The sequence below is a fragment of the Gastrolobium bilobum genome, unplaced genomic scaffold (assembly GCF_033153095.1).
Source record: "Gastrolobium bilobum isolate Gb01-03AN ecotype WA unplaced genomic scaffold, APGP_CSIRO_Gbil_v1 utg30553, whole genome shotgun sequence".
NCBI lineage: Eukaryota > Viridiplantae > Streptophyta > Magnoliopsida > Fabales > Fabaceae > Gastrolobium > Gastrolobium bilobum.
This window is the reverse complement of record NW_026899077.1, coordinates 349-26,415: the sequence shown is the minus strand read 5'-3', so window position 1 is coordinate 26,415 and position 26,067 is coordinate 349. Positions and strand designations below refer to the sequence as shown.

Genomic DNA, 26,067 nt, shown 5'->3' with positions numbered 1-26,067 from the left:
GCCCAGAAAACTTACAAAGACAACTGTTTCAGATCAATAGACATATGATCAACCAACAAATTAAAACAAAAAAGGTCCCAAAAAGGAACTGTACTCACAGGGGGAGAGGAAAAAATCCTCAACTCTCCACCCTTGTAGCTCAAGCCTAACTTAGCTAATGAGTCAGCAACCTCATTCTCTTCTCTAGGGATAAAATCCACACGTACCTGGTCAAAACCCGCAGCTGTGGTTTTAATCAAATCAATTAAACTAGCCAACCCACATGCACCAGTATCAGTCTCAAGACATAGGATGGCTTCCTTACTATCACAGTCAATCCAAATTCTGGTTATAGCTAAACTTGCAGCCAGCTTAAGACCATGCAGAATGCCTCTGAGTTCAGCTTCCAATGGAGAGCAAGGACCTATATAATATGAGAAGCCACTAATCCAGCTACCTTTCGATGAACAAACCACTCCACCACAAGCTCCACTGTTGTCAGATTGCTGGACAGCTCCATCAACAAAGAGCATAGTATCTATGGGAGCTACACCCAGGCACGCCTTCCTAATTAGAACAGCAATTTCAGCACCTGGAGCAAATGGGTTAGCATTTCCATTTCTCTTCACACCTGTCAGAAATTGTAAGATTTTTTTGATTGGATCTTGAGGTCTAGCAAAATCAGAATCATGTATAATGGGATTTCTCCATTGCCACAGATACCAGCAGGTTACAAAATAATTTTCCTTCCAAGATTTCCACAGCTGTGACTTAAAAGGCTTAAAGAGATTTACTCTAATCCACTCCCTTCCATTCGTAGATAAGAATGCAACAGGAATAGAACCTCCAAACCACCTTCCCCAAATGTTCTTGGCCACTGTACAGTCTCTGAGAATGTTAATTAATATTTCTTGCTCCAGCCCACAAGAAGGACAACCACTCTCCCCTCCACCCCAATGGCATGTTATGCTCCTCACAGGGAGTTTGTTAAGGCAAGCTAACCACAAAAAAACTGCAATTCTAAATGGGCCCTCCACTTCCAAATAGCTGCCCATATAGAATCCTTTACAGGCTGAGACCTTAGTAAATAATTGTATGCATTTTTAACAATTGATTTCTCTGGATTAATCACTTTCCAGTTAAGCCAATCACCTAGATTTCCAGGCTTAGGGGGAGGAATATTGCTCAATCTGATGCAAGATGCAGCATCCAAGAATTGATTTAAATTCTCCCAGTTCCAATCATCAGTATTGGGATCCACCAAATCCCAAACATTGTATTCCAGGTCAGACATAGGAGGTTTAAAGGAAGCCAAATCAAAGAGAGGATTCTGCCAACCACCCCATCTATCTAACCAGAAGTTCACTGACTTGCCATCCATTACCACCCACTCTGAGTGATGAGAAATCTTAGAGTGAGCTAGACATATGTTTTTCCACAAAGATGAATCACAGGGCTTAGCATTTAGGCTTTGGTAAGGATCATGATTTCTTCCATACTTTCCAATTAGCACCCTCACCCAAAGGCTATCTTGACCGGATATAAGATTCCAAGCTAACTTCTGGATAAAAGCCTCATTCTGAATCCTGAGATCTATAATACCAAGACCACTACACTCCTTAGGTTGACACATGATCTCCCAGCTCACATAATGGGCCCTTCTTTTGGTCTCTGTATCTCCCTAAATAAAATTCCTTTGTAGCCTCTCAATATCCTGGAATACATGAAAAGAAATAATATTATTTTGCATATGATAACTAGGAATAGCAGAGATTACACTTTTTGCAAGAGTGATTCTGCCTGCCAGAGATAGGCATCTAGATTTCCATCCTTGAAGTTTATTCTGAATCCTGGAGATAACCTCAGCATAATGATCCTTTTTTATTCTTACATGTCTCATCATAGACCCCAAATATCTCCCCAAATTTTCAACCTTCTTGAAGCCACTGGCATCAGTAATAGCTCTTCTAACATCCTGAGGGGTATTCTTCGAGTAATAAATGCAGGATTTTTCTATGCTTACACTCTGACCAGACATCCTTGAGAATTTCTCCAAGCACTGAGTGATGCAATTGAGCTGACTCAAAGAAGCTTCAGCAAAAATGATAATGTCATCAGCAAACATAATATGAGACAAAAGGGGACCAGACTTACCCACCTTAATTGGCCTCCAATTACCAATCTCCACTTCATCCCAGATTAGGTGAGACAACTTTTACATACAAAGGACAAATAAATAAGGGGATAGAGGGTCCCCTTGTCTAATTCCCCTTTGAGAGTGAAAACTAGGAGTTCTAGCCCCATTCCAGAGAACTTCAAGGACCGGACTAGAGACACATCCCATGATAGCTTCAACTAAATCACCAGGGAACTTCAAGTCTTCTAAAACAGATCTGATGAAACTCCAACTGAGCTTGTCATAAGCTTTTTCCAGATCAATTTTAATAGATAAGAAGCTCTTCTTGCCCTTCATTCTATGCATAGAATGTATGAGTTCCTGAACAATTATAATATTGTCCTGGATATTCCTTTTGGGTACAAAACTGGCTTGGTTGGGAGAAATAATCTCCATAAGAAGAGGCTTAATCCTATTAGCCAGAATCTTGCTGAGGCCTTTGTAGATAGTGTTGCATAAAGCTATGGTCCTGGATTGCTTCATCAAACAAGGTCTCTTCACTTTGGGGATCAGCACAATAAGAGTGTGATTAATATTACCAATTTGACTTGGATTCTGCATGAAGAACTGCATACTGCTGAAAACTTGCTCCTGGAGGATCTCCCAATTCCTTTGAAAGAACAAGGCTGGATACCCATTTACACCAGGTGCTTTTAAAGCAGGCATTTGGAAAAAAGCTCTCTTTACCTCCTCAACCGAGAGCTTCATAGAAAGATTTCCATGTTGTTCCCCTTGTAAAACAGGCCATGTATTACTAGTGTGGAACCAAACTATTTCTTCAGACTGTTTTGAAAAAAGGTTCTGGAAAAAGCTTCTAGCTAACTGAATAAGCTTCTCCTCATCAGAAATCCACTGCCCCAAACCATCCTAGAGCTTCAGGACCTTATTTTTCTTCCTTCTAACAACAGTACTAGTATGGTAATACCTTGTATTCCTGTCACCATCTATGATCCAATCACCCCTAGACTTCTGGAACCAAATCTGTTCCTCCTGATCAAGGATGTCAGCTAACTCTCTATTCAAAACCGCTTCCAGCTTCTCCAAGTGCTGGCTATTAGAGGAGCTCATCTGATTTTGGATACCCTCCAATCTAGCAAAAACCCTGTTCTTTCTGTGATGAATGAACCAGAATACATTTCTGTTCCACTCCTTCAACAATGGCACAAAGATCTCCAGATTACACAGCAGCCCAACCCTGGGATTCCAAATTTTCTTTCAGAAAATCCTTGAACCTGACATCGTACTGCCAAGTAGCCAGAAATCTGAAGGGTCTTTCCTGTTAGTATTTGGGTGTCCTAGAGACAATCTTATGATTAAATAAGGACATAGATGTAGACCTTTTTAATATTGTCACAAATAAATAAAAGCACTCTTTATCTTGTTTCATAATTCTGTCTCGATATTAATGTTAATATATTATGAATAACTTGATAAACCCCGTGGAATAAAATAGGTATCTCTTGAGTATCTGTGATGAGATCACAATCATGAGGATTCAAGAATACCGGATGTTTATTCCTAATTTTATGTTCCTAGTCTAGAGATACTGAGAATGGGGTCAGTAATCTCGGGTAAGACTAGCACGACTTATCTACTTGTATATGGATACAAGGTATAGACCTCATGTGCTACAGATATGGAGATGTCTTAGCTAAAGTCGTGGGTGGACCTATAAGGGTATAGCTCGCACTGAACGGACCCTCAAAGAGACTCTATGAGGAAATCTCACAGATAGTATCATTAGACTAGTCTCTATGTATTTGGGTATGTCTTTCCTTAGACCAGAAGTTATCACTTAGACTGCGTTCTAGAAGGCATGCCTTGATTGTATACCTCGTCTGCTTGAAACATGGAGACTCATAGGTATGCTCTTGGGCTTGTCCTAATAGGACACAGGGCTAGGGTAATAAGCTGAAGGAATTCGTCAAATCTCTGTGAGAGATTAGGTTATCCTTAAACCGGAGAAATTGGGATGACATTTACAGTGACTCGGGAATCTATGCATAGTAAAAGAGATCATAAGATGATCTGCCTTTAGAGTCAGTAAATTGAAGACTCCCTATTTCATAAAAAGCTAACCCTAAACTGCAAGGTATGATACGTTTCTTTACCCTAGGTTTTATGGGAAGGTAACCGTGACGAAGGGACAAACATACGGCAACCAAATATGTGCAATAGGATTATCAAGTCACTAATCTAACTAGTTCTGGGGCAACAAAGCATTGCTAGTGCTCTGTGTTGTCATTAGATGGGTTGTGGGCTTATTGGGCCCAAACCCATTTATGTCAGTGGCTATGTTGGACCTAATGGGTCACACACTAACACCTAATTGTCTAGATGCTCTAGCATTAATGGTATTGGGCCTAACAATTGTTATTAGCCCAGGAAGTAGTTTGGAACTCCACAGATAGGGTGGAGGGCACATGGATCTAAGTAATGGGCTTGGATAGTCCAAGACATTACTAATTAATTTAATTAGTTAAATTAATTATCAAATGTTTAAATTTTGAATTTTGAATTTGAAATTTGAATTTTGAATTTTGAATTTGAAATTTGAAATTTGAATTTTGAATTTTGAATTTTGAATTTTGAAATTTGAATTTTGAATTTGAATTTTGAAATTTGAAATTTGAAATTTGAATTTGAATTTGAATTTAAAATTTAAGTGTTTGAAAGGTTTGAATTCAAATGTTTGAAATTTGAATTTGAATTGGCTATGAAAAGTTGTTTCATAACAAAAGGATAAGATAAGATCTTGTTGGAACATATCAAGAGGAAATCTTTTGGACATAATCTAAGAAGATTTGGGGTGCTGATTTGGCTGTTGGTTAGTCATCAGAATCAGCTCCAAAAGATACGATCTGTTGGGAGAATATTTGAGTGATTTGATTCAAGTTTGAAAGCAACTACTCAAATGTATCTGGTCATTATTTAGGCTATATGGGGCGCACCATATAACTGATTATATGATGATTTATGATCAGATATTTGATTAGGTTTTGAACCTAATATATCATAAAGATATGATAGGATGTGGTTGGCAAGATTTGATGAGATTTGATTTGCAACAAATCCTATTCTCTCTCTCTCTTTGATGGAGCGCCCTTTTGGAAGGGATTTTTATTGATTAAAAATCTGATTTGTTTTCAAAAATAGGCTCCTCTTGTGCGCCTCTTTATATATGTTCCTTCTAGGGTTTTTAGAAAACCAACCAAGCCATTCTCTTCTCCTCTCCTGCGCTACTTTTGTGAAGTTTTCACATTGAAAGCTTCACTCTTTCAAACACTTTTACCTAGCCTTTCTCTTCACACAGTGTGCGCTTAGCAAGCCTCATTGTAGTGATCACTTGGCGGTTTCACAAGAAGGAGTTCTTGCACCTAGACGCAGTGGGTGGTGTGGATCAACGTTAGAGGGTCTGAACCCTTCAGACCTACCTTGATCATCACGAGTTTTCACGAACAAGGTAACATCATGCTTTCCTAAAGCATGATCTTGAATGCATGTGTGTTCCGCAATGAAAAAGTTTTGTTTTTCCCTCCAGCATGCATCGGCCTTCAAGGCTATTTCCAACTTTCAAGTGGTATCAGAGCCCGGTTGCTTTACCATAGACGGGGTGATGGTACCTTGTTTGTGATCATATTTTTCACGGTTAAAATTTATTTAAAAGTTAAAGATTCAATTTTTACGTATGGATTTTAATTTACAATACTTTAAACGGTTAAAGTTTTCGTTTTTATGAACATGTTATTTCGAATGCTATGTTCATGAATCCATATGTATACATGGTTGTTTTTACTTTGTGAAAGTTTTAAAAAGGAAACACATTTTTGAAAGGTGTAGTTCGACCAATAAAGGTGCTTTGAACACCTTGATTGTTTTCTTATTTTTCTTCATGAATTGTTTCAGAAACATAGCATGAAATTTTTTGAAAATTTGAATCATATACTCTTGTATATGGTTCGGCCATATTGAGATTTATGGCTACATGCATGGTTTAATTTTATGTTCTTTGAGAAAGAATCAATAAAATTTGAATTAAATAAATTGTTGTTTAATTCGGTCAATTGAAGAATTAAGGAAAATTAAGAATTTTAATTATGTTTTAATATTTAATGGTTAAATATCAAGACATACGTGAAAAATATATTATATGATAATATTTTTGTACTTGTGAGTTATCTAACATTTCAGGTGCAAAAGAGGAAGGGGATGGTCATGGTGCCCAGAATTTGAAATTTTTAAATTTTAAATTAATTTGTAATTTTGGGCTCTTTTACAAGAGATGTAATTTAAATTTCAAATTTTTGTAATTTAAATTTTGTCCCTCCAAGATGTTTTGGAGTTTCTTTAATTGTAATTAGAGAAATTAGGCTAGTGGCATATAGACGACAAGAAGCCGAGGCTTGAGAAGCAAGATGGACAAAAGAGCGAGCACCATGACTATCTTTAAAATAAAACTGTTTTATTTGCATGTATGTTATTATACGACTAGTATGCATGAGATAGATTATCGCGATATGTATGCTTTATGGCTTATGACTTCTAGTATGCATGAGTTGGACTAAATCGCGTTTGTATGATTATTATGCAAGTCCAATTGTGACTAGTTTAAACCGTTAGATGTATGACATAGGTTACGACTAGCATGATAATATATTAATGCGTTTAATGAGACTTAATAAACCCTTAATAAAATGAACCCTTAAAAGGAATAAAATTATTAAGCGCATGATTACCTCCCACCACCAATATTACTCAAACCTCCTCTAAATAATGGTGCCCTACAACCCAGTTGGGACCCACTGTTTCATTGAGTAAGAGTAGTATTAGAAGTGTAAGACACTTGGGATGCTGGTTAGTGCTTAACTGAGACATAAGCTGCAGGCCCAGCCGGGCTTATGTGCTTAGGGTAATAGTGCTAGGTTGGTTGCATGAGATGCACCACTAAGTGACAAGGAGTTGTCAACCTAATGTTAAGAAAGGGTATGAGATACCATTGATAAAGATCAATCCATTATTTAAATTAATCTTGCGGTCTCAGACGGGGGTTAAAATAAATAATCGCATTCTTAATCCCACTAAGGTAAATTCTAAAAGTAGAATAACCCTAAGTCAAAAGGAAGGGTCATTGACTTAGATAAAATAGTGGGAGGGGCAAATTAATAAAAGTCTTTAATAATTTGTTTTTACTACATGTCCAAATATTAATTAATTTTCATCTTTACATTTTCAGTTAATTAGTATGACTAATACACTGTCACTGCGCTCCATACTTGATACGAACAAACTGACCGGTCCAAATTTTATGGACTGGTATCGGAAACTAAGAATTGTTCTAAGGGCTGAAAAGATTGCTTACGTCCTAGATGCTGCATTACCCGTAGCTCCTAAGGAAGGGGAAGATGGGTTCGCGGAATATGATTTCGAGGCCCACAAACAGCACATGGATGACAATGTGTTGGCTGTCTGCATCATGTTGGCATCCATGTCGCCTGAACTGCAAAAGCAGCATGAGCATATGGATGCTCCTTTTATTGTCTTACATCTAAAAGAGTTGTATGACATTAAAGGCAGGCATTAGAGGTATGAGGCCTCAAGAGAATTGTTCTCTTGCAGGATGTCTGAGAGCATGTCTGTTGGCAGTCATGTTCTTAAGATGATCGGTCTGATTGAGAAGCTAGGAAATCTAGGCTTCGTCATGGATGCCGAACTAAGTAATGACTTAGTCCTCACCTCACTTCCACCTTCTTTTAGTCAATTCATCATGAATTATCACATGCATGGGATGCAAGTGAGCTTGCCTGAGTTGTTAAGTATGTTAACAACTACTGAAGTGTCTATCAAGAAGGATAAGACACAATCTCTTCTGATTGGTGGGCCTAGCAAGGCCAAGGGAAAGGGTAAGGAGCCTGCTAAAGGTGACTCCCTTAAACCCAAAGGAAAACCCAAGAAGAAGAAGGGCAAAGGAAAGGGTAAGAAGGCTTCGAATGACAAGAGCAAAGTTGAGTGCTTCCACTGTGGCAAGAAAGGCCATTGGAAGAGGAACTGTCCAGACTACCTGAAGAGTGTGAAGGACAAGAAGCATGGTGATGCTTCTAACTCAGGTATTTTCATGATTGAGATAAATTATTCATATGCTAATCCTACTTCATGGGTATTGGATACCGGTTGTGGTTCTCACATCTGCAATATGTTGCAGGTACTTAGGAGCCCCAGGAGATTGGAGAGGAACGAGGTGGACCTCCGCGTTGGTAATGGAGCAAGAGTTACTGCTCATTCTATAGGAGATGCCGACCTCATTATTCCTACGGGCCTTTTATTGGATTTGAATAATTGTCTTTATGTTCCGAACATTTCTAGAAACATTATTTCTATTTCTTGTTTAGAACAAGATGGTTTTACTTTTAGTATTAAGAATGGTACATTTTCTATCATTTTGAATGATATTGTTTATGGTACTGCTTCATTAATAAATGGATTGTATGTTCTGGAAATGGGAACTGAAGTGCTCAATGTAGCTGTGAAACTACCTAGGATAGATAATCAATCTTATCTTTGGCATTGTAGACTAGGGCATATAAACGAAACAAGATTGTCTAGGATGCATGCATATGGATACCTAGATTCCATGGATTTGGAATCCTATGGACAATGTGAATCTTGTCTAGCTGGGAAAATGACTTGTCACAAGCCCAAGGGGCTTAAGAGTCATAGGGCTCGTGAGTTATTAGAACTCATTCACACTGATGTTTGTCGGCCAATGTCTACAGAGGCTAGAGGAGGATACTCCTATTTCATTACCTTTACTGATGACAAATCAAGATTTGGGTACGTGTACCTAATGAGATAAAAATCCGAAGCCTTTGAAAAGTTCAAGGAGTTTAGGAATGAAGTAGAGAAACAGCGTGGCAAGATGATTAAGACATTACGATCAGATCGTGGTGGTGAATATCTGAGCCATGAGTTTCAGGATTATCTGAGAGAAAATGGAATTCTCTCGCAGTTTACTGCACCTCACACACCACACCAAAATGGTGTCTCCGAAAGGAGAAACAGGACCTTGTTAGACATGGTCAGGTCTATGATGAGTGAGACTCAACTTCCAAAATCGTTTTGGGGATATGCCCTAGACACAGCGGCATACCTTCTAAATAGGGTACCGTCTAAATCTGTTCAGACCACACCATATGAGATATGAAATGGTAAGAGACCCAATCTGAGTTACCTCAGGGTATGGGGATCGCCAGCTTATGTCAAAGCGTTGGCATCAGACAAGCTTAGTGCTAAGAGTACTAAATGTCTATTTGTGGGGTATCCCAAAGGTACTAAGGGATACTACTTTTACTCCATGGATGAACACAAAGTGTTTGTGTCTAAAAATGTTGAGTTCCTTAATGGGCTTGGATAGTCCAAGACATTACTAATTAATTTAATTAGTTAAATTAATTATCAAATGTTTAAATTTTGAATTTTGAATTTGAAATTTGAAATTTGAATTTTGAAATTTGAATTTTGAATTTGAATTTTGAAATTCGAATTTTGAATTTTGAATTTTGAAATTTGAATTTTGAATTTTGAAATTTGAATTTTGAATTTGAATTTTGAATTTTGAAATTTGAATTTTGAGTTTTAAATTTGAATTTAGAATTTGAATTTGAATTTAAAATTTAAGTGTTTGAAAGGTTTGAATTCAAATGTTTGAAATTTGAATTGGCTATGAAAAGTTGTTTCATAACAAAAGGCTAGGATGAGATCTTGTTGGAACATATCAAGAGGAAATCTTTTGGACATAATCTAAGAAGATTTGGGGTGCTGATTTGGCTGTTGGTTAGTCATCAGAATCAGCTCCAGAAGATACGATCTGTTGGGAGAATATTTGAGTGATTTGATTCAAGTTTGAATACAACTACTCAAATGTATCTGGTCATTATTTAGGCTATATGGGGCGCACCATATAACTGATTATATGATGATTTATGATCAGATATTTGATTAGGTTTTGAACCTAATATATCATAAAGATATGATAGGATGTGGTTGGCAAGATTTGATGAGATTTGATTTGCAACAAATCCTATTCTCTCTCTCTTTGATGGAGCGCCCTTTTGGAAGGGATTTTATTGATTAAGAATCTGATTTGTTTTCAAAAATAGGCCCCTCTTGTGCGCCTCTTTATTTATGTTCCTTCTAGGGTTTTTAGAAAACCAACCAAGCCATTCTTCTCTCCTCTCCTGCGCCACTTTTGTGAAGTTTTCACATTGAAAGCTTCACTCTTTCAAACACTTTTACCTAGCCTTTCTCTTCACACAGTGTGCGCTTAGCAAGCCTCATTGTAGTGATCACTTGGCGGTTTCACAAGAAGGAGTTCTTGCACCTAGACGCAGTGGGTCGTGTGGATCAACGTTAGAGGGTCTGAACCCTTCAGACCTACCTTGATCATCACGAGTTTTCACGAACAAGGTAACATCATGCTTTCCTAAAGCATGATCTTGAATGCATGTGTGTTCCGCAATGAAAAAATTTTGTTTTTCCCTCCAGCATGCATCGGCCTTCAAGGCCATTTCCAACTTTCATTTCCCTCCATATTAGATCCTAATTAGCCATTCTAACCAAAATTGGACAGTGATCATAAAATAGCCTAGGGAGGACTACAATGTCAGCATTCTCCAAAGAGGCTCTACACTCCTCATTACCAACAGCTCTATCTAGCCTTTTATACACTCTGTCTAGGTGGAGAAACTTTGGCCCTTTCCAAGTGAACCTATTACCTCCACCTCCCAAATCCATCACTCTACAAGCATTAAGAACATCCACAAATCTATTGCATCTGTTCATATCCACTGGTCCTCCTCCTCTTTTTTCTGATGCCATAGCAATCTCATTAAAGTCACCAGTAATCAGCCAAGGATTATTCATAACTCTACCAATGTGCTTCAACTCCTCCCACAGAACAATCCGAGTGTCCTCCTGAGGACTAGCATAGACATTTGTCCAATAAAAACCCCTCACATCTGGAAACTCAACCCAGCAATGCATAAATTGCTCATGTCTAGTAATGAGATTAACTTTCACATCACTATTATTCCACAAGATCCAGATGCCTCCAGTAAACCCATGAGCATCTGCAATCAAATGATTAGAAAATCCTAATCTACGAATTATATTAATGGCTTTCCTACCACTAACCCGAGGCTCTAGAATAGCAGCCAACCCAACATCATTTTTTCTACAGAACCTACTAAAAGTGCTCTTAAAGTGTTTTTTGGCAGCTCCTCTACAGTTCCATGTAATTATATTCATCATGAACTATGTATGGGATGCAAGATTTCTAAGCTCTTGCTACTTGTTTCATTATTTACAAAACTCGAATCCCTGAGAATAGATAACTCTTCCTCACTAATTACCTCACAATCAACATGCATAGGATTGTTAATTGGGTTACCCACAGAAACAGCAAGAGCCATACCTGCCTGGATGTCATCAAGTATAGGAATCTCCCTCATGTCCAGGTCCAGAGATTCTAGAAAATCCCCTAACTCCTTCATGCCTTCATCAATAGCTGAAGTAATCTGATTAGAAACTCCAGTATTGACTACATCAGTGGTGTTTTCCACTATCATCATCAAGTCCCCCCATCGACTGCCCTTCTGCTGCTCCTGTATGAAAGTTCGAATTGGCCTTGAAGGCCGTAGCATGTGAGAGGGAAAAACAAAAAAAATTCCGCAAGCGGAATACACATGCATGTCAAGATACATACTTTAAGACGTATGTCATACCTTGTTCGTGAAAACTCAAGATGATCAAGGTAGGTCTGAAGGGTTCAGACCCTCTAACGTTGATCCACACCACCCGCGTCTACATACAGGAACTCCTTCCAGTAAAGCCGCCGATTGATCACCACAATAAGGCTTGCTATGCGCTCAATGTGTGATGAAAGGAGACTATGTAAAAGTGTTTAGAAGAGTGAAGTTTTCAGAGAGAAAACCTCACAAAAGTGGCGCAGGAATAAGAAGAGAATGGCTTAGGCTTTTACAAAACCCTAGGAGGAACTTATATGCTATTAGGCGCACAAGAAGTGATCAAGAGAGTCATAATGCAATCAGATTTTTAATCCTCAAAATCCCTTCAAAAGGGCGCACCAACAAGGAGAAATAAGAGGATTTGTTGCAAATCAAATCTTATCAAATCTTGCCAACAACATCCTATCATATCTTTATGATATTAGGTTCAAAGCCTGATCAAATATCTGATCATAAATCATCATATAATCAGCTATATGGTGCGCCCCATATAGCCTAAATAATGACCAGATACATTTGAGTAGTTGCATTCAAACTTGAATCAAATCACTCAAATATTCTCCCAACAGATCGTATCTTCTGGAGCTGATTCTGATGACTAACCAACAGCCAAATCAGCGCCCCAAATCTTCTTAGATTATGTCCAAAAGATTTCCTCTTGATATGTTCCAACAAGATCTCATCTTATCCTTTTGTTATGAAACAACTTTTCATAGCCAATTCAAATTCGAATTTCAAACATTTGAATTCAAACTTTCAAACACTTAAATTTTAAATTCAAATTCAAAATTCAAATTCAAAATTCAAAATTCAAATTTCAAAATCCAAAATTCAAATTTCAAAATTCAAATTTCAAAATTCAAATTTCAAATTTCATATTCAAAATTCAAAATTCAAATTCAAGATTCAAAATTAAAATTTCAAATTTCAAATTCAAAATTCAAAATTTAAACATTTGATAATTAATTTAACTAATTAAATTAATTAGTAATGTCTTGGACTATCCAAGCCCATTACTTAGTTCCATGTGCCCTCCACTTTATTTGTGGAGTTCCAAACTACTTCTTAGGCTAATAACAATTGTTAGGCCCAATACCTTTAATGCTAGAGCATCTAGACAATTAGGTGTTAGTGTGTGATCCATTAGGTTCAACATAGCCACTGACATAAATGGGCTTGGGCCCAATAAGCCCACAACCCATCTAATGACAACACAGAGCACTAGCAATGCTTTGTTGCCCTGGAACTAGTTAGATTAATGACTTGATCATCCTATTACACATATATGGTTGTCGTATATATTTCCTTTCGTCTTGGTTACCTTCCCATAAAACCTAGGGTAAGGAAGCGTATCAACCCCTGCGGTTTAGGGTAAGCTTTATTCGAAATAGGGAATCTTCAATTTACAGACTCTAAAGGCAGATCATCTCATGATCTCTTTTACTATGCATAGATTCCCGAGCCCCTGTAAATGTCATCCTGATTTCTCCGGTTTACAGATAACCTAATCTCTCACAGAGATTTGAGGAATTCCTTCAGCTTATCACCCTAGCCCTGTGTTCTTTCAGGACAAGCCCAACAGTATACCTATGAGTGTCCATGTTTTAGGCAGACGAGGTGTACAATCAAAGCATGCCTTCTAGAACACAGTCTATGTAATAACTTCTGGTCTTAGGAAAGACATACCCAAATATAAAGAGACTACTCTAATGATACTCTCTGTGAGAGTTCCTCATAGAGTCTCTTTGTGGGTCTGTTCAGTGCGAGCTATACCCTTATAGGTCCACCCACGACTTTAGCTAAGACATCTCCATATATGTAGCACATGAGGTCTATACCTTGTATCCATATACAAGTAGATAAGTCGTGCTAGTCTTACCCGAGATTACTGACCCCATTCTCAGTATCTCTAGACTAGGAACATAAAATTAGGAATAAACATCTGGTATTCTTGAATCCTCATGATTGTGATCTCATCACAGATACTCAAGAGATACCTATTTTATTCCACGGGGTTTATCAAATTATTCATAATATATTAACATTAATATCGAGACAGAGTTATGAAACAAGATAAATAGTGCTTTCATTTATTTGTGACAATATTAAAAGGGTCTACATCTATGTCCTTATTTAATCATAAGATTGTCTCTAGGACACCCAAATACTAACACTGTATAATCTGGTTCCCATTGCCACTTTCTTTATGAACTTTAGAGCTGCTGTCATAAACAACCTTAGGGTGAGTTGCTTTAACTGCACCTTTACTCTTAGTATTCTAACCCTTCAAGGTTTTCTTATTAACTGACATAGGATTTTTACTCCCTGGGTTTCTTCTACCTTACTCACTAACTACTACTGCAAAATTCATCCCTGTAGCATGGGACTGAACTGAATTAAGAGACTCCTCATTCTCCTTGCTCTCATTAGTCATTGAAGGGGCTGATCCTGGAATAATTCCAGAAATGACTTCCTGTTGACTCTTCTCTACTTTGGGAATACTACCAGCACCCTTCACATTTTTCTTATTCGAGATATCTTCACCAAAACTCCTGTCATTGATTGATTCCTTCTTCTGAGCTTGTTGTTGATTCTTTTTCCTATGCTGGACCACCATCCATGGCCCAACCCCAAGATTGCAAGGGACTTCCACAGGTTGCTCAGGAGCCGCATTGGGTTTGACCGGATTTGTGGTCTTCACGTAGTCAGGACAAGCCTCTGAATTGTGTCCATACTTGCCACACTTGAGGCAAATCAAGAACAAGCCCTCGTATTCCACCCTCTTCCTACGCCCATCAAGAATATAAGAGCCCCTCAAAGGTTTAGCTAGATCAATCTCAATACAAACCCTAGCAAACCGAGCCCTGTCCCCAGTGGAGGTGGTTCTATCGATTTTGAGTACTTTTCCAATCACATTCCCCAACTGATTAAGGAAGGGAAACTCACAATATTCTTGGGGTATGCCTGGAAGACGGACCCAGGCTGCCACCTTGTGGATGTTGGCCTTGTCCGGATCAAAACATGGCTCCCACTTGAGAATTGCTAAATAGTGGCCGAGAATTACCCAGGGTCCTCCCGTAATGGCCAGATTGAGGTCTTCTAAGCAATTGAATCTCAGTGAAAAGAATTCGTTCCCCAAATCAGCGACAGTGATGCTCCCTGCCTTGGCCCACATCAATTCCAGCATCTTCTTCATGAAGCCCACTCCAATCCTTTTGCCTAGCAGTTTGACAATCAGCGCGTTCTTCCAACGTTGTCTCATCATTTCTATGGCTTCACTGTTACTCCTTATCTCTACGGATCCATCCTCCCTAATGATCGTTTGAAAACCCCACTCTGAAATAACACCCAATTTAGGGTCCAGAGGTTCCAGATCGGGGTCATCTTCCTCAACAAGCCATGGAAGTGAATCTCCAGCTACACCATTCTCCGCCCCCGTAACCTCAGCAAACGACCTTAGATTTGTTTTGATCGAAGCTCCAGATTGATACTCCTTTACGGCCTCCTGCATGCGTATCTCAGTGGGGATTTCCTCCCCATTCTTAGTTCTCTTGGTGCTCTTCCGCGCCATAGCCAGCGCCTCTCCATTGTTGTTGTTCGAATCCTCCATCGAAAACCCAGAAGAAAAAACGAAGTCAAGACCCTAGCAGAAGTACGCGCCTAACCCATTTCTTGTAAGATTTCTATATATTCCTCACTAGTTACTCGTCTGACGATAGGTTTTTCTTTTCTTTTCACTTTTTTTAATTTTTTTTTAGTTCTTTTACTTCGGTTTTGGTACTATTAAGTCCGTACAAAGAATCTATAGAGGAATATTAATCTTCAGTTTTGGTACTATTACGTCTCTCAGTGAAATGACACAAATTATATAATTTAAAATTACAAACACTTTTGGCTTATCTAAAACATAGTTTATTATCGTTTTACAAACTCGTCACTCTTCCTTATTCCAAAACATTCAGTACAACATACATTGCGATAACTGTTTATAAGACATTTGAAGAATAGAACCCCTTATTCTTATACTGACACTGGATTCGAAAGGATCGCTGCAATTTCGTTCTTTGTTGATTTTTCAGAGTGAGTGTAGCCATCTCCGTCTTTGTAAAGCACTTCAATTACACGTGACAGGTTGAGAACTATAATCAGAAGAGGTTTTGGCATTTCGGTAGGGTCAAGCAATTCCTCGTTGATATCCTTCCAAGCACTCGTCACTCGTCTATATAATTCATCAATGGCATCTTGTTTTGTGACACGGTGTTGCTTCATGTAGCACTCAAGAGCAGAGGCAACATGCCCTCTCTTCTGCTCAAACTAAAACAAAATGAAGGGAAGAAACTATTAAATATGTATTTTAGAATATGAAGGAAATTAAATCTCGGGATTAATTACCTCGTTGGAAACAATATCATCCATGAGTCTGCCAATAATTTTTGAAGAATTAACAATTTTAGGGTCATTGGTTAACCATTGGAAGGCCTTTTCTGTAGCAATATCTCCCATCCCTATGAAGGCTGTTGCTGTGAGCATATGGTAAGCAGAACTTACTTGTGCAACATCCATATACTCTTCCATTGACGGAGTATAATTGCTACTTAACCATTTAGCCTCAGCAAAGTAGGCTTGGGCCAATCTTTTCATCTGGTATATATGGACACCACAATAATTTACAAGATTAAATATAAGTTATTACAACTTCGAAAAAGGCAAATAGAATCAGAATTATACTTGATTTTTTGCATAGATTACACAGAATGCTCTTCCTTCCTTGGCCATCTCTTGTTCAATTTCTTTATAAACATCCAAGAGTGCTTGGTAGTAAAATTTCATGTACTCTGGCACAAAATCCCTGCAGCTGATATCCCACCTAAAATGTCCATTAATTATGGAAAGGCCATCAAAATGTTAACAGGTTTCAACCTAGAAAATAATTCAGTTAGGAAATAAAAGTGATCATTTCGTAGTTAATTTAAAACCCCAAACCTTTCTATTGCTTCAGTGAAAATATATAGCTCTTCCAATGTACCATAGACATCATATATATCATCCATTATTGATGCCATAGATATCACCTTTGTCATTAGCCTTCTACCGAGAGAGTATTGGGGCTCAAAAAACACTCCCAATATCCAAAAGTAAGCTTCCACAATCCTATTGCGTGCAAAAGGCAGTTTTGTTGCAAAATCCAAATCTTTCCACCACCTAATTCATTGAAGATGACCAATTACCATAACCAAGAAATGAGTGACTTGCATGTTGAAAAAATTAATGTTTTCTAACTATTTTTTTTTTTTTGGTGACATGTTTTCTAACTATTTATTATCGTGATGTCGTTGAAAAACTTACATTGAAATACTGCCAAGTTCCTTCTGGTGTGATTTTTGCAGCATATTAAAATCTAATTTGGCAAATAGTAACAAAGTTTCATCATGTGAAGGGTCTTCCTCATAAGTAGAAATGTAATGCCTTGCCACTAGCCTTGGCAGGTTCTTGCGGAGTGGTCGTTTTAAGGCATGATTGACTTTCGAAGCAAGAGAAGGACTCAATTGTGTGGTCATGAACTGAAGATGTGAGGTAGTGAAAGCAAGCGCTTCATCCAATATGTCTTCTCCATGAATCCTGACATGTGCAGCTTCGTACAAACTTAACATTCCCTCAACATCAGCAGTAATTGTTTCCTTGAAGTTTCCTTCCTCATTCTTGAACTTCTTAAAAACATCTGGAATTTAATCTCCAACCGTAAGATCCATAGTTGTTTTTGTATTTATAAGATACATAATTTTTTTTTTTTTTTTTTGCAATGTTAATCCATTTTCTCATCATTTTCTTTTGAGTTCTGGTGTTTGTTTAATCATGTATTATATATTTTTCCAAAATCTTTTACAAGTAAAATGTAATAAAAGTAGATGAGGTGGGGCCTACCGGGTGAAATGTTATATCCTTGTTGCCTCAGTAACCTAAAGACAAGGGCAAGAGAACAGAGGTCTTCATTGAGAGTTACTATATCATTTTCAACATAACTATTGTGAATACGCTGCAACACTTCACCAATCTCATGTTCAAAATGATAGTGTAATCCCAAACGTTGGATTGAATCAATCAAGGTAGCTTCCGTCAAGGGCCTTAAGGCCTTCTCATTACCAGGGATTAGCTTCTGTCTTACTTTTTCTTTTAGTATTATAATTTGCTTCTCCATTATTTCATCCACTTCCTGCACGTTAATTAAACTTTTGTTATGTTATTAATGAGACTAAATTTCCATAAAATAATGGAGAGAATTAATAAAAATTGATCTACAAAGTCAAAGTTCTTCAACAGACACTTGATGTACATATACAAAATATGTGAGACTCAAAATATGATTATGGCCGTTAGTCACGAGTATGATAGAATTATGTACATGCATATTGCATATGTAAAGCTTTGTAAGAATAAAATCATATTACCGTAGGTTCCAAACCATATTGAATAAAATGATCTCCCCAAACATTGGGATGATAATTTGCCGAAGGTCGAGAGAAATCGGAGGAAGCATTAGAGGTTGGAGCAACTAGTGTTGAAGTTGCTGAAACTGACATAAGTTTCTTTCCGAGGTTATGATGGATCACCTTAATTTATTTCCAATTATAATGGGTACACTAGATGGCTCACAAACTAATATTTTCTCTCTAAGGCTTTCAGTGGGGAAGAACTTAATGTTTGCCGTTATTTATAGAATTTTCTCCAAGCAAATGTGAATTTCAACATAATAAATTCACCCGCTGTTTCAACTATTGGACCACACCTATTTTTATCACATTTTTCACTTCCTCTTCGTAATTGGCAGTATTCACAGTTCGTGTGAACTCCACGTTTGCACCTATTTCCTCCATTAACCTCTTTTCAGTTGTATGCCTGCTCTGCTTCTATTGGCCAACCAATGATAGGTTCCTTGTGGATGAAGCTCTTCAACAAATTAAAGAGTTCCACGCACAATCGCTTATTAGAAACGAGACCATAAAGTGGCCCCATTGTTTTTATTTTTTTCAAAAAAAGCCAGAATACGTATCCTAGGATTTGCATGTATATATCCTGGCCTACTGCATCTCTATGTGCACCAGGTGTAGAAATAATTTTGCCATATGGAAACAAAATCTCAACAATTACTTTAAATAAGGTTATTTATAACTATCCTTTTATAGTTATAACATTAAAATTATTTTTTTCTTTCTTTCTATATCAGCAGAGAGACAAGGGAGAGAACATTAAAAATTATTTTTTTTTTCTCTTTTCTTAGTCATTTTTCAGAACATGTCTGCTGACCTGGAGAAAGAAAAAAATAAACAACTTTAATATTATAACTATGCACTACCGACAGTATATAGTTATAAAATAATAGCTATAAATAAACTTATCTAAGTCGCTATATATAGTGTGTGTGAAAACATTCTGAAGATGAATCTGTTGGATATATGCTCTTTTGGTCACTAAAGTCCTATTGGGCTTCAGTGAAACTTGAGCCCATGAGGCTTAGGGTTGAGTTATGTCTAAGACCTAAGCGTATATATTCATGGTTTTCTCCTCTTGTGCCTCCAAGGTGAATAGATCATCAGAAACAAACCCCAAGAGGCAGACGTTCATCATCTGAACGGTTGCCCACACAACCATCTCATCCTCCTCGAGAGATAGTCTGGAAGATCTGCCACAGTCTAGCTTCAAGGAGGTTGTTCGTGCTGCGGCGCTAAGGTGAGCTGTTCGTGAAGAGGAATCCTACAAGGGAAGATTCTACACGACACCTGCGCACCGAGAGGTAATTGTGAAACAAGGATGATTCGGTAAGCATACCAATGTACTAGGTCCTAAATCGCTTCCGCATAAATCTAAGATTTCCTTCAATTGGTATCAGAGCCTTGACTGTACATTGGTATGTGAATCTAGTTTCACTATTCATGTAATTAGTTTTGCTTCTTGAAATGTGGCACCTAGGGTTCTAGGATTATGGTATGAATCTAGCATGTGTATTTTATAATTCATTTTCATAAAAGTTTAAATTTTAATCGGTAAAAATGCTTTAATCCATGGTTAGGATCTCTCGTGTATTTCTCGATTTGTAACAAGGAGGCTAATCCCATATGATTAGGTTTCCTCCTTGCTGTTTTTGTTTATTTTTGGAATTTCTGTGTATTTTTCCAATATTTTGTAAAAGTTCAAGATCGAGAAACCGCGAGTAAGATGCGCAGTCAGTACTGTCGGAGACTTTTCGAGGACTTCCCGATCTCAGAATGGCTCGATCTATATATGGTTGGAAAGAGGACGGAAAGACGAACGCAAAGGTGGTGGATCACCTCCATCGGAGACTCCACGCTCTACCACGCGCCTCCACAAGAGGCTGAGAGTGGCTGCCACTCTCCGGCAAAGAATGGGAGAGTGAGAGAGCGTCCGGCCACCTTTTTGGGTGGTTCCGGCGGCGGTGCACTCGTCTCTACGTGGCGGTCCTTCCCCTGGAGTTTCAGCCTGATTTGACTTCGGGTGACGGTGCGGCAGACCTGACGGCTAGGGTTCCTCTTTCGCGTCCTAGGGTTTCTCGCCAAAGGATTGGGTCTTTGGGCTTTTGGGCCCATGAAACCCTAAAGGGGCTTGAGACAGATACTATGGGCTAGGCGAAAGTTGAATTCCAAAGTTGTATTATTTAATTTTATTTTATTTTATTTTCTTTAAAATAGGAAGGCCATGGATTAAAGTAATTATGATTTATTATTTAATGCTTTTATTGATTGGTATAAATTATATGATAGATAACATGCTTTATTGCGATAACATGCCATATAGAATAGGTGGTGCCATATTGTTGCATAACTTGTATGATTGCATGAGCATAATAGCTATTATGTCTTCAGCGACTAGTATGATAGTTATTATAGGATTATTTTGATTTTAAATCATCCTAAGAAATTAATTAATAATTATTATGATTTTTATTAAAAATCTAGATTAATAATTGAATTAATTAATTTTGGATTATTAACATCAAGACAAATAATCGTTATGGAAATTATTTTGATTTCAAATTATCCTCATAAATGATAATTATTATGATTGTTGCAATCTAGATTAATAATTAAGTCAGCTATTTGGATGATTTAAATCTAGAAAAATAATTAGAGAAAAATTCTTGAGAGAATTCTTTTATTTTGCGAGTAATTTGTGGGTTTTTCTGAAATGGTCATGGAATAACACACGCTGCATACAACATTCATGTATCATGATTGTTTGGAGCACACGCTGACGTAAAGTGACCGGATTTCAGGACCTTAATACTTTCAAAATTATGTTAAGCTTAGTGCACGTTTATCGGCGCTCTTACTTATATAGTTTTTGAAATCAAACAAAGGATACTCTCAATTAAATAATTCTTGGAAATTAGAAAATGTTGCTTATGTTGAATGGAAGGAGATTTAAATTAAGAGATTAATTTAACCTTCAAGCGCATTATAGGACTATTAATAAAATAATCATGTGAAGTCCCATCGAATAAGCATGATTGGATTTTATTAGATTGGACTTAAATATCTATGGGAGGAGATTTAAATTAAGAAATTAATTTAACCTCCAGGCGCATTGTGGGCCTATCAATAAAATAATCATGTGAGGCCCCAACGGATAAGCATGATTGGATTTTATTGGGCCTTAATAATTTCAAAATTTTAAAGTATTGTACGTCCCATCGTCGATAATACTAAGTTATTAAAGATAATTTTGAAATTAAACAATGAATTCGACTGGGCTTATGAAAATTCTCAAACAAAAATGTTGAATGGGTGAAGGTTTTAAAAATTAATTAATTTTAAAACCTGCGGGCTCCATTTGTGGGTTTATTAGTGAAATGGTTATCCGAAGCCCCATCGGATAAGGATAATCAGATTTCACTAGATTAAATCTTAATAATTTCAAAATTTTAGTAAAGTATTGTACGGCCCATCGTCGGCAATGCTTAGACACTAAGGATAATTTTGAAATTAAACAATGGTTAATTACATTCAACTTTGGTAAAATTGTTAACCCTCCCATCGAGGCTCTGGCAATGGCACTGAAAGCCCAAATAACAATTTTGGTTTTTACAAGTGACTTGCCCATCGTAAGCCTTGTAAAGATAAACTAAAGGATTGTTAACAATAAACAAGAGTAGTTATGAGAATCTACTTGCATTTCGTTTGTTTATTGCATTCGTCTGTAATTGTGTGCTTTATATGTTTTTCAGAAAATATCTTAGAAATGATTTTGAGTCGAAAACCTTTAGATGGTACCAACTATGAATAAGTGAAAAGCAAATCTTTGATATTGTTCTAAAACATGGAAGCTAAAATTTGTCCTGACAATGTGAGGGCCATAGCAACCTGCAGAGAAAGCGTTTAAGGAAACTATGATGCATTTCTCAAATTGAGAAAGGGCAGATATGGTAGTTCGTTGCTATATTATTGTCAGTCTTTCCAAATACTTGCAGAAGCAAGTGTACATGATTAAGAGTGGAGTAAAAATGCTTCAGACTCTTAATGACATGTTTGCTGCGTCTAGCAGCTCTGCTAGACAGAATGCAGTCGGTGCAGGTTTTGCTAAGAGTCTTGTTAAATCCAAAGGGAAACCCAAGGGTGGTAACAAGAACAAAATGACTTGGTTATCAGTTGTCAAACCAGTTGCTATGAAGAAGCCGCAAGGCAAGTTCTTCAAGTACAGACTAAAGGGACACTGAAAGAAAAATTGCCCAGAGGTGATGAAAAGAACCAGACATGGGCATATCAAGGCCTGATCAGTGAATGAATTATTGATTCAGGAATCACTGATTATGTTTGTTACTCTTTGTAGTAGTTCAAACATGGCATACCTGTCAGCAATGGACATAGATATTTTAAGCTTGAAAATGGGAACTTGTGTCTGCATTTGCAGTAAGACAAGTTATTTATAAGACTATGGTTTTGGGTGACTGTTTATTTGTTCTAGATTTCAAGAGGAATTCAATTTTTGTTAGTTGTTTTGGTTAAAACATGGGTTGACAATGCAATTGATTCCTCAGTTACATTTCGAAGTTCATCTTCGTCTTGTTTGTTCTGGTACATTGTTTAAATAGTCTTTATTACCTATGTCCTATAACCTTTTTAAATTTGTTATGTTGAATGGAAAGGATGATGAACAAGGATTTTCACCAAAGAAATAAAAGTTTCAAATGAAACATAACTTTGGCCTTTGTGATTGAGTCACATTATCTCAAGTAGAAAATATGTTTTAGTTAAAAGAGATACTGAAAGTTCAAGAATCTTTTAACTAACAGCTACATGTTAGTCCTATTTGGAAGGTAAAGTGGCCAAGCAATCCTATAACGGCCAAAAAGGTTTGCGCAACTATTCAACTGGAACTGGTATATACTAATGTATGTGGACCACTTAGCGTTCAGACCATAAGAGGTGATGAGTACTTCATTATATGAATGTTTACTCTGGATTGGGACAGATGAACCACGTGCGTCATAAGTCTAAAGCTTCTGGAAATTTCCAAGAGGTTTAAGTCTGAGGCAGAAAAACATGTAGGTGTTCAAATCAAAAACACTTTGGTCTGACTAAAGTGTTGGCTACCTGTCTGGTAAGTTCAGGTCTTACCTGATTTAAGAGGGGATAGTTTTCGTAACTGTCAACTCTAAGAACGCATTAGTTGAATGAAGTTGCAGTATGCAAAAATCAAACATTTCTAGACTTGGTGAAGATCATGTTCAGTTATTCATCTTTGTCAATGTTGTTCAAGGGAGATGCCTAAGAGAAGGAAATGTACCTTCTTAACTTGGTTCCGTCAAAGTTTGTTGTAAAGACACCTAAAGAATTATGGAAAGAGTGCAAGCCCAGATCAAACCATATTCGAATTTAGGGTGCTACGACACACTTCCTACAACAGCAGTCAAATGAGATGGAATCTTGTATGAAGTGTGCATATCTTTTGGCTACCCTAAGAGAACTAGGGATGATTTCTTATATAGTCTTAAGGACAAGATAATCTAAGTGAGCAGTCACATGATTTTCTTAAAGGAGGACTAGATAAGAAATTATAAGCTCTTAAGTTAGGTTATTCTTGATGAGATTTATCTCAGATCAAGAATTTCCAGAATCTCTAGAAGCTTCATCCATTGTTCCCTTGATTGTTCAAGAGGGGATAGATATATCTCTAAGTGAACAAACAAGAGAACCATGATTGGAAATTCAACATGATAATATATAAGTGAAACTAGTAGAAATATTAGTATCACATGTAAAGGAACAATATCAAGGATAATCAGATCCTCAAGAAATTGAAGATCCATCATTTGACCCACTATTTGTTTTACCTATAAATACACAAGGTCTAGTGCAGTACATTCGTAGTAGGAGAGAACCTTGTTAACTCTCAAGTTGTCTCTTGTTGAGTGATATTGATCCTACTAGTTACGATAATACACTAGAAGATGTTGTTGATCAAGTGTTGCTCACGCTATGAACAATGAGATGAAGTATTTGTATTTCAACTCCGTTCGGTCCTAGTAAATACACCAAGAGGGGTAAAACCCACAAGGTGCATGTGGACATAAAAGGCAAAGAGAGGATGGACAGAAAGGTGAAAACCTTCAAAGCTAGCTTGGAGGCATTTTTTGCCAGACGCCATGCTTGAGTCTATCCAGATTCTCTTAGTTGCTATAAGTCTCAATTATGAGATTTCATTTTGGGAGTTGGATGTCAGGATATCTACATACAACAACCAAAAGGGTTTATAGCAAATGAGTAGGAACACACGGTATGCAAGTTGTGAAAGTCTATTTCATAGACTTAAGCAAGCATCCAGGTCTTGAAACATCAGTTTTGATCAGGTTATCAAAATTTTGATTTTGAGAGAACCTTGATGAATGATGTGTATTTGTATGTAAAGGATACAACGGAAGACAGTAGCTTTTCTGGTACTTTATGTAGATGATATGCTCCTTATTAGAAACAATGTGGAGGTAATATCAAGCATAAAGAGTTGGCTAAGTTAGTGTTTTGGTATGGAAGTACTGGGGAAGCCAATTATATTCTTGGTATAAAACTCTTATGAGACCGGAAGAATAAGTTGTTGGCATCACCTCAGGCTACTTACATTGACAAAACCCAAAATTCAACATGAGAATTCTAAGAGAAGAATTATAATTCTCAGATGTGAAATTCATCTTCCTAAGGAGTGACCAAAGACTTCTAAGAAGGAAGAATGCATGAGCAAGATATCTTATGCTTTGGCAAAGGTAGACTCACGCATATCATGTTGGGCGTTAAACCAGACATCTGTCACGCAGTGGGAGTAGTGAGATAGTACCATTTTGAACCTAGAGGAATACTAGATTATTGTTAAGCATGTACTCAAGTATCTTTGGAGAACGAGAGATTATATGCTGGTTGGGAGTCTTGAAAAGCTGAGTTTTCAAAACTTCAGTTATTTCAAGTGGATATTGACTCAAGAAAATCAACCTCGAGCTATGAGTTTTTCACTAAACTCAGATAGCATTAGAGGTGGATCTTGCAGACCCAGTTACTAACAGTTTGCCTGAACTTGTGTTCGAGAGGCATGTTACTTCTTTGGGTCTTAGGAGGATCCCAGACTTGCATTAAGCAAGTGGGAGTTATTGGTTTCATTGTGCTCTTGGAGTAAGACGATGAAACAATAAAATAATTTTCTGAATTTCATAAATAAGGTTTTATTTATTTATTTTGCGCACTATTTACAAACATAAAGGTCCGGATCAAATTGTGGAGTATATGATCATATGGATACGTTCATGGAGGACATGATCATAGGATCTCACAATTGATGAATGGAGTCACAGCCATTAAATAAAGTTGGGCACTTCATTCAGGCTCCAATATTTTATGAAGTGATTTTGTCCGAATCATTGTAAAATATTGGTGTGAATTAACATTCACATTGAAATGATCAAGGAGAGATTTGATTAAGGTTGTTTTTCTGTCATAAGGTATCAAATCTCCAGTTAACTATAGTTATGTGATTGCTCTTAATCCTGAGTTTATTATAAATAGGTAATCAAATAGTTTTCATTCTTTGATTTACCAACGGGTGAGGTCCGATCTTTTG

General features: G+C 37.2%; 3 protein-coding genes across 3 annotated transcripts; all 3 read right to left on the bottom strand.

Moving 5' to 3' along the window:
- Positions 1–11: 11 nt before the first annotated feature.
- On the bottom strand, positions 12–11,850 carry LOC133287003 (uncharacterized). The gene is made up of 8 exons (XM_061484541.1): positions 11,560–11,850; positions 10,766–11,461; positions 3,388–3,450; positions 3,038–3,304; positions 2,203–2,938; positions 1,757–2,070; positions 982–1,660; positions 12–856 (listed from the first exon to the last, which is right to left on the bottom strand). The coding sequence occupies exons 1-8, from the start codon at positions 11,848–11,850 to the stop codon at positions 12–14; spliced, it is 3,891 nt and encodes a 1,296-aa protein (XP_061340525.1).
- Positions 11,851–14,296: 2,446 nt separating this feature from the next.
- LOC133287000 (uncharacterized) lies at positions 14,297–15,565 on the bottom strand. Its single transcript, XM_061484538.1, has one exon. It carries the CDS (start codon positions 15,563–15,565, stop codon positions 14,297–14,299), a length of 1,269 nt encoding a protein of 422 aa, XP_061340522.1.
- A 241-nt stretch (positions 15,566–15,806) lies between these two features.
- Positions 15,807–18,622, bottom strand: LOC133287002 ((-)-germacrene D synthase-like). Its single transcript, XM_061484540.1, has 7 exons — positions 18,402–18,622; positions 17,878–18,166; positions 17,302–17,674; positions 16,939–17,157; positions 16,684–16,822; positions 16,348–16,596; positions 15,807–16,269 (listed from the first exon to the last, which is right to left on the bottom strand). The coding sequence occupies exons 1-7, from the start codon at positions 18,531–18,533 to the stop codon at positions 15,976–15,978; spliced, it is 1,695 nt and encodes a 564-aa protein (XP_061340524.1). The 5' UTR covers positions 18,534–18,622; the 3' UTR covers positions 15,807–15,975.
- Positions 18,623–26,067: the final 7,445 nt, after the last annotated feature.

What these genes read in the sequence shown, in the direction of transcription:
- LOC133287003 (XM_061484541.1), bottom strand. Translation starts at nt 11,850, where the DNA reads ATGCTACGGCCTTCAAGGCCAATTCGAACTTTCATACAGGAGCAGCAG. An exon ending in GAATCACTCTTGCAAAAAGT is followed by an intron (nt 1,661 to 1,756) that starts GTAATCTCTGCT and finishes AATTTTATTTAG; the next exon opens with GGAGATACAGAGACCAAAAG. An exon ending in AGAATTGCAGTTTTTTTGTG is followed by an intron (nt 857 to 981) that starts GTTAGCTTGCCT and finishes GAGACTGTACAG; the next exon opens with TGGCCAAGAACATTTGGGGA.
- LOC133287000 (XM_061484538.1), bottom strand. Translation starts at nt 15,565, where the DNA reads ATGGAGGATTCGAACAACAACAATGGAGAGGCGCTGGCTATGGCGCGG.
- LOC133287002 (XM_061484540.1), bottom strand. Translation starts at nt 18,533, where the DNA reads ATGTCAGTTTCAGCAACTTCAACACTAGTTGCTCCAACCTCTAATGCT. An exon ending in AATATGGTTTGGAACCTACG is followed by an intron (nt 18,167 to 18,401) that starts GTAATATGATTT and finishes ATTAACGTGCAG; the next exon opens with GAAGTGGATGAAATAATGGA. An exon ending in TTCACTGAAGCAATAGAAAG is followed by an intron (nt 16,823 to 16,938) that starts GTTTGGGGTTTT and finishes TGGACATTTTAG; the next exon opens with GTGGGATATCAGCTGCAGGG.